This window comes from Polyodon spathula, chromosome 4 (assembly GCF_017654505.1).
Source record: "Polyodon spathula isolate WHYD16114869_AA chromosome 4, ASM1765450v1, whole genome shotgun sequence".
NCBI classification, from domain to species: Eukaryota; Metazoa; Chordata; class Actinopteri; order Acipenseriformes; family Polyodontidae; genus Polyodon; species Polyodon spathula.
The window spans coordinates 51,510,143-51,523,825 of record NC_054537.1 but is presented as its reverse complement, the minus strand read 5'-3'; the positions used below and the strand labels follow the sequence as shown (position 1 = coordinate 51,523,825).

Genomic DNA, 13,683 nt, shown 5'->3' with positions numbered 1-13,683 from the left:
CCAGTGTTCCTACCTGTTACTGCTGACCAGGATCTTGTCGCCAGGTCCACCTTTATTACTGGACAATTCCTGGCAATGTGTCCAGGCTCATTACATTGGTAGCACACTTGGTTAGGAGGCATCAACGGAGTTAATCTGTCCTGCGAGTCCGCGACCGGCAGGTTAGGGGGATTCTCTCTCGCCCAGGATGGGGCTAACCTCGACCTCCATGGTCTGAAGGTCCGGTTACCCCCTCTGGGCTTCATTGGTTGGTTGGTCCGAGTTAGTTTAGGGGCAGGAGTGGGGTCTGACCCGGCACCTTCGTTTGCGTCTTCGTAGGCCTCCGCCAGGAGGAGGGCATCCTCGAGAGTGGTAGGTCTATTCCTCTTAATCCACTCTCGATTCCCTGGCGGTAGTATAGACGCAAACTGTTCTATAACTATTTTCTGCACCAGTTCTTGGGGTGTATGTTCTTCTGGCCGCAGCCACCGGGTGCACTGATCTAAAAGATATTGTCCCGCAACCCGGGGCCGCATCCCCTTGGACAGCTGGTATTCCCGAAAACGGCGCCGGTATGTTTCCTCCGTGATCCCGAGGCGTGAGAGAATGGCTTCTTTAACTTTAACATAGTCCCCTGCATTCGTGGCCGTCAGGGCTCGATATGCTGCCTGAGCTTCCCCTGTCAGGCAGGGTGCCAATTTCATGGCCCAGTGTTCCCTAGGCCACTCTGCAGCCTCTGCCACTCTCTCAAAAGTAATCAAGAAAGCCTCGGGATCATCTTCCGAGGTCATCTTCTGAAGATTAGGCTGAGCTGCAAACATCCGGGCAACCGCTCTCTCTGATGTTGATATTGATAGTTTTTCTACCAGCTGTCCCAAGAACTGGGCGAGCTGTTCCAGGTGCCGTGTCTCTCTCTCCTCTCGCTTCTCCTCCTGCTCCCTAAACATTGTCAAAACTGTAGCTGGATCCATTTTCACTTCTGACACCACGTGTGAGGCGAGAGTGTATTAAATGGAATGTCCAGACAGTAATTTATGTGTACAGAAATAAAATAATTTATTTTTATTTTCTATACACAACAAAAGGATTAAATAACAAACGAAAAACAAAATGGTGTGAGGGAAGGAGTGCAGGGGTGGAATCCAAAACAAACTGTGATGACTTGTCTTTAATTTGTCTTCGTGGTGACCCATACATAAACAAAAAAAAAGAAAAAAGAAATGTTAGTATTTCAAAAATCCCGCTGCACAAAACCAGACTCTCCCTCCACCCGTTACTCCTCCTACTTTACTTTCGGACCAACCCCGAACACAGTAGTACGTTCCCTTTAGTATGTAATGTCCCGCCTCTGTAGTCAGTGGAACACCAATCCCCAACCGACACGTGTCCTTATCCTTCACTTGACTCCAGTGGCTGGAAGTTACATACTCGTACTTCCGCCCCTCACCAAGGTGCCGCCCCTCAAAAGATGACTTTTGCCATGGTCACGAGATCTTGGTAAGGGAAGTCCCGAGTTGGTTTGATGCCATCTACTGTCGGGAGGCTGAATCACAGACCGAAAACCCTTTGACTCATCACAGACATTTATAATAGTAAATGCATTTATCAAATTGCTACAAGTATTTCTACAAAGTGTCTTTGTCCATCTTGTCAGAATGCTTTAATATACAGTGCCTATAGAAAGTCTACACCACTTTTTTTCACATTTTGTTGTCAGTGCCTCAGAGTTTCATACATTTAAATTAGGATTTTTTTTCCACTTATCTACACATCATACTCCACACTGTTGAGGGGGAAAAAAGTTTTTATTGAGAAAAAAAATTATATATTAAAAATACAAAACTGAAAGGATCATAATTGGATAAGTCTCCACCCTCCCTGAGTAAATATTTGGTGGAATCTCATTTGGCAGCAATTACAGCTGTGAGTCTGTTGGGAAAGGTCTCTACCAACTTTATAAACCTAGATTTGACAATATTTGACCATTCTTTAAGTTATTCCACACATTTTTGAATGGATTAGGTCAGGGCTCTGACTGGGCCACTCAAGGACATTTACCTTTTTGTTCCTTAGCCACTCCAATATAGCTTTGGCTGTGTGCTTTGGGTCATTGTCATGCTGAAAGGTGCTTCCGTCACAGTTTCAGCTTTCTTGCAGAGGGCAGCAGGTTCTCCTCAAGGACTTCTTTGTACTTTGCCCTTCTATCCTGACAAGTGCCCCAATCCCTGCCGATGAGAAACATCCCCATAACATGATATTGCCACCACAATGCTTCACAGTAGGGATGGTGTTCTTTGGGTGATGTGCTGTGTTGGGTTTGCGCCAAACATAACGCTTTGCATTTAGGGCAAAAAGTTCCATTTTTGTTTCATCAGACCACAAAACGTTTTGCCACATGACTACAGAATCTCCTGAGTGTTTTTTTTTGCATACTTCAAACGGGATTCAAGGTGGGCTTTCTTGAGTAATGGCTTCCTTCTTGCCACCCTACCATACAGGTCAGATTTGTGGAGTGCTTGGGATATTGTTGTCCCATGCACACTTTGATCAGTCTTGGCCATAAAATCCTGTAGCCTGTTGGTAGCCTCTCTGATCAGTCACCTTCTTGCTCGTTCATCCAGTTAGGAGGGATGGTCTGATCTAAGCAGGGTCTTGGTGGTGCCACACAGCTTCCATTTCTTAATAATCGTCTTGAATGTGCGCTAAAGGATATTCAAAGCCTTTGATATTTTTTTTATACCCATCCCCTTATCTATGCCTTTCAACAACTTTGTCCCGGAGTTCTTTTGAAAGTGCCTTGATGCTCATGGTTGAGTCTTTGCTTTGAAATGCACTACCCAGCAGAGGGAACCTACAGGAACTGCTGAATTTTTTCTGAAATCATTTGAATCACTACAATTTAACAAAGGTGGAGGCCACTTAACGTGGTGTGTGATTCTGAAGGCGATTGGTTACACCTGAACTAATTTAGGTTTTTTTCACTTGGAAGTTGTGGGGTAGGATGTGTAGATAAATTAAAAAAAAAAAAACTATTTTAATGCATTTTAATTCCAGGCTATAAGGCAACAAAAGGTGACATTTTTGAAAGAGGGTCTAGACTTTCTATAGGAACTGTATTTTCTCATCTGTATGTCTGTGCCTTCATTTGTGTTTGTGTCCACAATCATAGCCGATGCACTGTTGCTGGCATTTGACTCAGCTTGCTTATTAATAACAACAGAATGCCATCAAAGCCAGTCAAATCAGTAGCCTTGCTCACTGTGACTGAAACTAGTGCAACAGGTCGATGTCAGGGATGCTTTTTACATAGCAAATTAATCCATCATGTGAGAGAAAACAAGTCTGTGCTGCATATACTAGCATTGTTGGCAGGCATTAAGTTAAGTAAGGATATCAATAAAGTGTAAATTGGAAATAAAATAGCCTTTTAATAAAACCTGTTCTTTAAAATGATATATAACTTTTTTCTTATACATTTTTTACAGATTTGGCGCAAATATGATGCTGACAGCAGTGGGTTTATATCAGCTTTAGAGCTCAAGGTATGAAACTGATCCCTTACCATTAAAGTGTCTGATGCCTCTATGGCAGGCTTAAGGTATGCTGTGTAATGTGGAAAGCTCGCTTGTCTATTTTCTATTCCATACATAAATATTTAATTAATATAATGCGCTGCAGCAGCCATTCAGTTATTGAAAATCTGATTATAAAAACCCAGGATTAAACAGCATGTGTGTCACAAAGCAGTTTGAAGAAATAATGCTCTATTGTACTATGGTTTAGTATTGTTAATTATTTATTTTATATACAGTATAATGTACAGTATTGTTGTCAATAATATTAATGTATTGTAGGGGAATAATTGCATAGAACCATTCCTGTACCTGTTTGTCGCTACACTGTACTACCATTATTCACCGAGTTATATGCTTTAAAGCAATTTGAGTTTATGAAATGTATTAAACTACAGGTACATGTCACTGAAAACCAAACTGTGGATGGTGTGACAACTGAGCTGGCTCCAGCTTATCTGTTAATTACCCCGACTGAGCTGGCTCCAGCTTATCTGTTGATTTTTATTGTGTTACCTCTAAATACCTGCCCCCCCCCCTGTTGTTGTTGCCCCAACTGAGCTAGCTCTAGCTTATCTGTTGATCTTTATTGTGTTACCTCGTAAATACCTGTCCCCCCCTGTTGTTTTTGCCCCAACTGAGCTGGCTCCAGCTTATTGGTTGAAAGGGAAACTACCCTGTCTCTCTGCAAAGGTATAATAACTATATGCTAACTCTGTATGGCAGAACACTGCTTGGGCTTCCTAACACTGATGTGTTGAGATGCTAAATAAACAAATAATAACAACTAGAAGTTGCAAGCAGTTATTGTGAAATTTAAGTTGAATAAAGCATATTTGGGTTCCTATATGTGTTCCATAGTAACCATGACCCTATCTGCACTCTGTAAAGAGTTATGAGCAAGTTTTGCATTTGACCTTTAGCAGAGGTCAGAGGTCACAGGTAAGGAACATTTTTGATAGAGCATATATGGGTTCCTATGTGTTCCATAGTCACCATTACCCCATCTACACCCTGTCAAACCCTACAGATAGAAATGGTAGCACACAACTGTATAGCCCTTCACAGTTCTTAATGACCTTGCATGTCTCAGTCCTTGCACATGTTCACACAGTTTGGATTTACAGTATAAGTAAACATCAATCAATCAAAAATGCTTAACTAATTAAATGCTTACCTAAAGCCATACTCATGAATATGTAAATGTTCTGATATGTGAGTCTAGAATTGAGTCGATGAAATGTGCTGATATGTGAGTGTGGGTCTGGGAATCTGATACCTGAGAGGGCGCTGTGTAAAGGGAACTGAGTGCCCTGGACTGGATGGTCTGACAGTTAATTCCAGGGAAAGGTGGAAGTCGGCCATCCAGAAAGGGGACAGAGCTACGATACACCAAGTCATTGCCCCAGAAGGGAAGCGATGTGGCAACTGCAGATTGGAGGAGAAAAGGTTGCACTCGCTAACCAAGGGGGCGTGGCTGACAGTAGAAAAGGGGATGTGAATAGGTGATTTGTTCCTTTTGTTATGACTAAGAGCAAACCGCTAAAGGAAAACCAAATCATACCATGAGTGTTTAGTGTTTGTTTGTTTTGTCGTGTCTAATTAATCTAACACATACCAGGAGCTGTCACTTAAGGCTAGCACCAACCCGTACTAGATTTCACTGTACTGTACACGACTAAATTGTATTTCACCACTTGCACCTTAGCACTCACTCTGGACTTGTGATCATGTGTGTGTCTCTTTGTGTGTGTTATACTGTGTTTATTCTTTTGGGACTGTGACCCTTTGTTTTGGAACAGTGCAATACACATTGCTGTGTATTGTGTATTGCCTGGGATTATTCTTTGCTGTTGCCAGGCAGGGATTCTAAAAATAATGTCTGTTTGGATCATGAACTTTGTTGTCTGTCTTCTGTTTCATAATCACATCACCTCTACACCTGCGCACTGTAGACTGCTTTGCTACACATCCCCATGCTATCTAAAAGGTATGGTAGGGTTTAGATGCTAGAGCACATAGAAAGCAGAGAGTATGCATTGTGTAATGTGTAAGATGTAAACAACGAAAAGTGCTGTTCAGCATATGGGGGGGGGGGGGGGGGGGGGTCTATTCAATTGATCTAAAATTAGAGGCACATCTTAATAATTAAGATCATTGAAATAAGGTTTTGCAAATTAACATCTAAATGTGAATGTGCGTCTCATTAGTATATTTTGGTGTGTAAAAAAATGCAAATCACCCAAGAGTCTTGTTTTAAAGTAGTCTCTGATAAAATTTAAAATTTAACTGAAACTAATTAAAAACATTTGTTTATCGAAACAACCGTGATATTCAGATGACAGGCTTTGCAATCATTTGATTAATATGCAATAGAATTAAACACTCTTTTAAATCTTTATTTCAATTTAGGAAAGTAATCATGTCATTCTCCTTAACAGAACTTCCTGCAGGATCTGTTCCTACAGCACAAGAAGGTCATTTCACCCAGCAAGCTGGACGAGTATACTGACGCAATAGTAAGTGTCATCTTAGCTTCCATAGTTAAACTAACAGGTGATTTATGTATGCTGCAATACAATATCTCAAACTTATGAATTGCTTGAAGTAATTATATTAATGCAGACCCTATATATCAACAACAAAAAGGTTCTCCAGGAGATTCAATCAAACTTTTCTTGGCACGTTTCCTTCCACGTTTAACTTCTTGTGTGGCTTGTGGGTGTCTAAATAAAAAATGCAAATACTTGCTGCACATTTGTTATTTATGGTGGTAAAATGCATTAATATTAAGCATATTATTTGAAATGCAAACCTTACAAATGTTCACCTTATCTTTAATACTAGGTGTAGGAGCTTTTAAATAAGTGGCTAGCATTGGCTAGGTACTTTACATTTTATACAGTAGAGTTTATTTATTTTTTACCTCAGGTTAGGTGTACTAAGGAGGCTTGTGGTTTAAAAAGCACCGTGTAACATATTGAAATTGCTGGGACTCCGGGAGTCAGCTCAGCACAGGTGGGCCTAACTTCTCAATAACACCTGTCTTCTGTTGTGTGTCCCAGCTGCTTCCATAAAGGCACACATGCACTCAAGAACCAGCGACAGGGTCTCCCTGTCACAATGCTTCATTAGCTTCTCTAACATTTCCAATTACACTTCCCCCTGTTGACAGGGATACAGGGAGATGTCTGTATGTTTATACAGTATATCTAAGGCTTGAATATTTTGTTTTTTATGTTATGTTTAGTTTGGGGGTATTTTTTAAGCTTTAATATTATTTGGCAAAATCAGTTATTTTCAGTTATTAAAATTAAGCACCACTGAAACACATACATTTTCAGTTTCTAAATATACTGCATGTACGTTTCACTAATACAGACACAAAGGTTAACTTACTGTGTTGAGGTGAGGGTGTCCACACCTAGGATTCAGGCAATCTAGAACTGTGGATGCATTTGAATGACCTTTGCTGCAATGGCATTTGCCACTCCTCCTATTTTTGTGTCATCTGCATATTTAACAAGTTTGCTTACTATACCAGACTTTAAGTCATTAATGTAGATTAGGAATGGCAGAGGACCTAATACTGATCACTCTGATACGCCTCTGGTTACCTCGCTCCATTTTGAGGTTTCTCCTCTAATCAGTACCTTCTGTTTTCTACATGTTAACCATTTCCTTGAATCCCTACTGCATTTAATAGGAGAATTAACCCTTAGCGGTCCATTTATTCAGCGCTTGTCAGGCACGTCAGGTCCAATGTATTTACACACGCGCTGCTTATTTGACACACGCTGTGTATTTTTTTTTTTCAGAGTAAAACAAGTTTAAAAGGCCCTGCATAACAAAAGGACATCAGTACTGCATCTTCAGCCAAGCCTAACCCGTTGTTCGCTGTATTTTTCACATACCTCTTTATAGACTTGCATACTGATAAATCCTCTCCTGATCATTCATTTTATCACCAAACTCCTCGATCCAAGTTATTATTTTATTACTATAACATCTTAAAAAGCTCTGCAAATGTATGTGCTATTCTTTGAGTGCTGGATGCGGAAGCAGCTATCTCCTTTAAGAACATAAGAACATAAGAAAGTTTACAAACGAGAGGAGGCCATTCGGCCCATCTTGCTCGTTTGGTTGTTAGTAGCTTATTGATTCCAGAATCTCATCAAGCAGCTTCCTGAAGGATCCCAGGGTGTCAGCTTCAACAACATTACTGGGGAGTTGATTCCAGACCCTCACAATTCTCTGTGTAAAAAAGTGCCTCCTATTTTCTGTTCTGAATGCCCCTTTGTCTAATCTCCATTTGTGACCCCTGGTCCTTGTTTCTTTTTTCAGGCTGAAAAAGTCCCTTGGGTCGACACTGTCAATACCTTTTAGAATTTCAAATGCTTGAATTAGGTCGCCACGTAGTGTTCTTTGTTCAAGACTGAACAGATTCAATTCTTTTAGCCTGTCTGCATATGACATGCCTTTTAAGCCCGGAATAATTCTGGTTGCTCTTCTTTGCACTCTTTCTAGAGCAGCAATATCTTTTTTATAGCGAGGTGACCAGAACTGCACACAATATTCAAGATGAGGTCTTACTAGTGCATTGTACAGTTTTAACATTACTTCCCTTGGTTTAAATTCAACACTTTTCACAATGTATCCGAGCATCTTGTTAGCCTTTTTTATAGCTTCCCCACATTGCCTAGATGAAGACATTTCTGAGTCAACAAAAACTCCTAGGTCTTTTTCATAGATTCCTTCTCCAATTTCAATATCTCCCATATGATATTTATAATGTACATTTTTATTTCCTGCGTGCACTTACACTTTTCTCTATTGGATGTCATTTGCCATGTGTCTGCCCAGTTCTGAATCTTGTCTAGATCATTTTGTTTGTGTACGTGCACAATAGAGCCACGCAGGGGCTATGTGTATTGATCAGATACGACCCCCCCCCCCCCCCCCCTTTTTTTTTTTTTTGGGCTTCATTTGTCTCCTATTGGTCTCACTCGGCCATTGAAAGGTTTTCTTGGCTTTTTCTGGAGAAAAAGCAACCAGAGACCTGTGCTTAACGTCTTTTTGATGATGTCGGTCAGGGTCCAACATAGGACCACAAAGGGTTAATCTTTTATGCAGGACTTTGTCAAAAGCTTTCTGGAAATCTAAATAAACCATGTCATACGCTTTGCAATTATCCATTGTCGATGTTGCGTCCTCAAAAAAATCAAGCTGGTTAGTTAGACACAATCTCCCTTTCCTAAAACTATGCATGTAGGTAATTTTCCATGTTGGATCTTATTATAGTTTCATATAATGTTTACATATAATAGAAGTCAGGCTGATTGGTCTGTAATTACCTGGTTTGGTTTTGTCTCCCTTTTTGTGGATTGTTATTACAGTTGCAATTCTCCAGTCTGTCGGTACAACCCCTGTCTCAAGCGGTTTGTAGATAACTTCTTTCATTTCTTTGAGTACTATTGAGAGGATCTCATCTGACCCAGGGGATTTGTTTTTTAAGAGCTCCTAGTCCCTTTAACATGTCTGACTCTGTTATGTTAAAGTTATATAAAACTGGATAGGAACAGATTGACATGTGGGGCATATTGTCCATATTCTCCTTTGTAAAATCTTTTGAAAAGTATTCATTTAATATATTTGCTGTTTTTTTTTTCTCTTCATCTACGATTTTGCCATTTGTATCTCTTAGACATTTTACTTCTTCCTTGAATGTTCTCTTGCTGTTATAATATTGGAAAAACTTTTTGGAATTGGTTTTAGCCCCCTTGGCAGTGCTCATTAAGAATCTCTCTTGGCCTTTCTAACTTCCTTTTTGAGTTGTGTTTGCAGTTCCAAGTACTCTTTTTGTGTACTTTGTTCTTGGTCTCATTTATACGTTCTGTAAAGGGCCTTTTTTCTCTGAATTTTTTTTTAAATTGATATATTAAACCATATTGACCATTTAGTTTTGATTTTGATTTGTCTGCTTTTGGGATGAAATTGTTTTGCACCTCTAAGACTACATTTTTGAAAAATAGCCATCCTTTTTCTCTATTTTACTCTAATCTAATTCTGTTAGTCGCTGTTTTATTCCCTCATAGCTGGCCTTTTTAAAAAACCTTAGATTTAATTATTACTTTTGGGCTTTTATCTTGCACTTCAAATGAGACCATGTTGTGGTCTGAGTTTGCTAATGGTTCTCTGCTGTAGTTATTCTGTCTTTGTTATTTGAAAAGACTAAATCAAGGCATGCCTCCCCTCTAGTCTGTGCATTGACAAATTGTGTTAGGAGCATTCATTTATCATTTCAACCATTTTAGTTTTGGCTACCATGCTCCCCACTGGGTTTTCCCATTTTATATGGGGGAAGTTGAAATCTCCCATTAGTATGGCTTCCCCTTTGCTACATGCATTTGTAATGTTGTTGTATAACAGATTTGCTTTGTGTCTGAATTTGGCTGTCTATAGCATACCCCTATTATTATGCCCTTTGAGTTTTTGTCCATTATTCTGACCCATATTGATTCTGCATTGTTTTTTTCTTCCAGATTTAGCACCTGTGCTTCAAGTCTATTTTTATTGTATAGCGCTACCCCTCCGCCTCTTCTGTACTGCCTATGTGTCCTATACAGTGTATACCCACTAATATTACATTCATCCCCATCACTTTCAGATAACCATGTTTCTGTAACACCCATCACATCATAGTTACTTGTTAATGCAGTAGTTTCAAGTTGTAACATTTTTAGATGAATACATTTAATGTCTTTCTTATCTGAGTTGTTGCCCTTGTTTTAAAGTAGTCTCCCTTCCTTTGTAGTTTAAATGCTTCTGAACCTCCTTGAGTATTCTTTTTCTAAGTAGATTGGTTCTCTTTTTATTTAAGTGAAGTCCGTCCTGCCTATATAAAGTAGATAGTCCTTGTTGTAGAATGTGCACACTGCTTGCCTTCTGAAAGCTGTTTTCTTTATGTAGAAAGAGCATACTTCATGATTGACATTATTTCAAATATATTCCCAAAACCCAGGTTTATCAATTAAAAAAATAAAACCTGAATTTTCTAAATTGTTCTTCTGGGATGTTTTTTCGGTTAAAAGCCCTAAATATATCTTAAGAATCAATCATTCAGTTATTATGAAAATTGGTATAGGCATTCATTAGCACAAATGCTTGGGGGTATCCAAATATTTATCATGGTGACCTACCTTTACATGAGTTTTGGCATTTGATTAGCTGGGCTAATGAAAGCTACAGAATGGTTTTCCCAAATTTGATTAAACGTTGCATGAACACTCAGTACAAGGAGTTATTCCATATACTGTGTGAGTGAAGCTCATGTCGACATAGTTTCTCACACTACTGGCAGGTGATTGTCAGAGCTATTAAGGTTATATTTTGGGAACTGCTTGCCAGAATTTGATTAAACTTTGCCTAGACATTCAGCGGCGGCACCAGACTTTCCCTGATGAGGGGGCTAAGAGGGGCAGAACAACAAATTGAGGGGGCTGCATACTACTTTGAGTGGGCACACATAAAATACATTTGAATCATTTTCCAGATAAGTGGACCCGTGTGAACAGCAGGCATTTAAACATGTGCTGTATGTATTTTACCTTCGAAAAGGATAACAAGTGAAAACATTTTGCATGTGAACGCCGACGAGAAAACTAGTGATGTGCAGTGTGCAGTTCATTCTTTTTACTGACTTGATTAGTTCAGGGCTTCTCAAACTCGGTCCTGGGGCCCCCCTGTGGCTGCTGGTTTTCATTCCAACCGAGCTCTCAATTACTTAACTAGACCCTTAATTGAACTGATAATTTGCTTAATTGGACCTTTTTACTTGTTTTCAGCTCTTAAACAGTTGCAGTTCAAGTTACTTATAAAATGTTATAGCTAACTTGTGGAGAGCCTGCTTCATAGTGTGCACAAGCGTATGGGAAAAAGGTACTGTATGTTGCCTTTTGTGAAATAGTTATTTCTAAAAACTGTGTGTTTTTGTGTTAACAGGTAAACAGCTTAGCTGTACTGTTTGTTAGTTAGGTTCATGTCTGTGGTAGTTAGTGCTCATATACAGCTAGGTTTTTGTTTTCTGTTTTGTTTATTTTTTCTTTATTAAAAATCTTTCAAAAACCTCCATCTCTGTGTCTGTGTCGGTCCTTTAAAAGGGTGAAATGAACCCGAGCCACAAGGCTTATTTACAATATATTTACAGTGTACATGAAAATGTCTATGTAAATTGTATGTAGGCCAATATACTACTTTATACAAAACACATTACCCCCACTGCACGATTTCTCGTCATCAATAAGTATGCAGGTATAGTTTCAATCAATTAATCAACATGTTACTTCAGTTATTTTATAGTACAGAAATAGGCAGATATAATTAGAAGCAGCTTTCCTAGAACACAGACAAAAAACTCAATATCACAAATGTAATATAAGAGTATTTTATTTCAATGGAAATCTCAAACAGATATAATGCTAAGTCTCAATATTTTACTTATATTATGCCACTATGAAATTAACCTTTTATGACTTTTATCAGGACACTTTGTACTTCTCTTCTGGCACACTTGATAACAATGCTTATTACATGTTCTAATTCTGCAACTTTTCAACATAATGCCTGTTGATGTAGAATGCAATGTAAGAAAATTGGTACTTCTACATTTCTTTCTTTAATGTTTTCCAGCACTCTGCTAGCCAGTCCACTCTTTTGTCCAGTCATACACAGTGCACCATCTGTTGTAATCCCAGTAAGGGATCCAAGGTAATTGTGCACTTTCCATGGCTTCTTGAAGTTAAAAAGTCCTTTCCTGTGGTTGTGTTGTTCATGGAATCCACAGCAGTTTCATATTTTCTTCTCATTTTCAGAAAAACCTTTAGTTGAGACTCCGTAGCTTCTTTCATTTCCAGTAAACTGAAAATACATTGCTTTGTGCAGCGTGTCACAGTGACATTTCGTGTTATAATCTTTCATAACTGCAACTGTTGCTCTGCAAATCAGACATATTGCCTTGCTGTCAAAATTATTCATTGAACAATTAATCATTCTAAAATTTTAGAATTTTGTGTTCTGCCTCCACACAAACAACTAGTTTTTGGCTATTCATTTTAAATTGTACACAAATAGTTTAAACAAGCTGTCACTTTGCTATCCTAATCAAAATTATGTGTGCTATGTGTGTGAGGAAATGGATCCTGTGCACTATTTGATTGACCATTTTACTACCTCTGAGAGCTGTGATTGGCTTAATGGGAATGCCACTCATACAGTGCAGACTGCACCTGTTGAATATACGTGTTATATTAAAGAGGCAGGCTGTTTTAAAGAATTCCAAAACGATATAGTACATCAATGCAATTGTAAAAACTAATGGACGGCCCGTCGTATGTATTAAAGGAGGAAGGAAAACTTTTTTTTTTTACACTAAACAAGGAATACATGTTAAAATTAAAAGGTAAGCAGTGCAGTTTCACTTTACGTTGCCTCTGCCTGTCCCCTGCTGAGTGCTCTGTCTGTTGATCTATCATTGTTGGTCAATGGAAGCAACCTCCACCTTCACAATAAGCTACTGACCAAAAGATACGCCTGGACTGCTGGGGCTTTAGATATCACGATGGTCACTGGTAAGTCTCTGACATTATCATGCATATTAAATTATCACTCACAATACTGTGATAGTAGTGTGCAAGGTATGGTATGTAAATCAGTCAAATACTGTGCATGTAAATGAATGCGTTCTAGTTAGTAAACAGGCAGTACATTTAGATTTATCGTGCACATTAGGCTCACTATTTTATGTTTGCGCGACCTCCAAATGTAGTGCCCTTTCATAAATAAGGCCCTGTGTTCTAAAACTACCAAATATGTTGATCAATAAAATTAACCCCCAGTGTTTAGTTTAAATTTGTGTATTACTGCCAAAATGTATAAACTTACCACACAGCAGATCTAAACTAATTTTTTTTTTTTTTAAATACAAATGGTTTTACAGGTTTTTTATTACCCAATCAAATCATTTGGAGTGAAAATGGCATCTGCAGATAACTTTATTTCAAGTTAATAACAAAGAACAACATTGTCTTTTATGTTAAATAACATTAGATGGTGGTTACGGGATTTAAACATGCTG

General features: G+C 38.8%; 1 protein-coding gene across 2 annotated transcripts in view; it reads left to right on the top strand.

Annotated features, from left to right (window-relative positions):
• The window catches only part of scgn (secretagogin, EF-hand calcium binding protein), a 69,206-nt gene that overhangs the window by 32,998 nt on the left and 22,525 nt on the right, over nt 1-13,683 (top strand). For both annotated transcript variants that reach the window (XM_041248063.1, XM_041248062.1), the window contains 2 exons: nt 3,465-3,521; nt 5,993-6,070. In XM_041248063.1, coding sequence (XP_041103997.1) covers nt 3,465-3,521; nt 5,993-6,070 — 135 coding nt within the window. The remainder of the gene's footprint in view (nt 1-3,464; nt 3,522-5,992; nt 6,071-13,683) is intronic.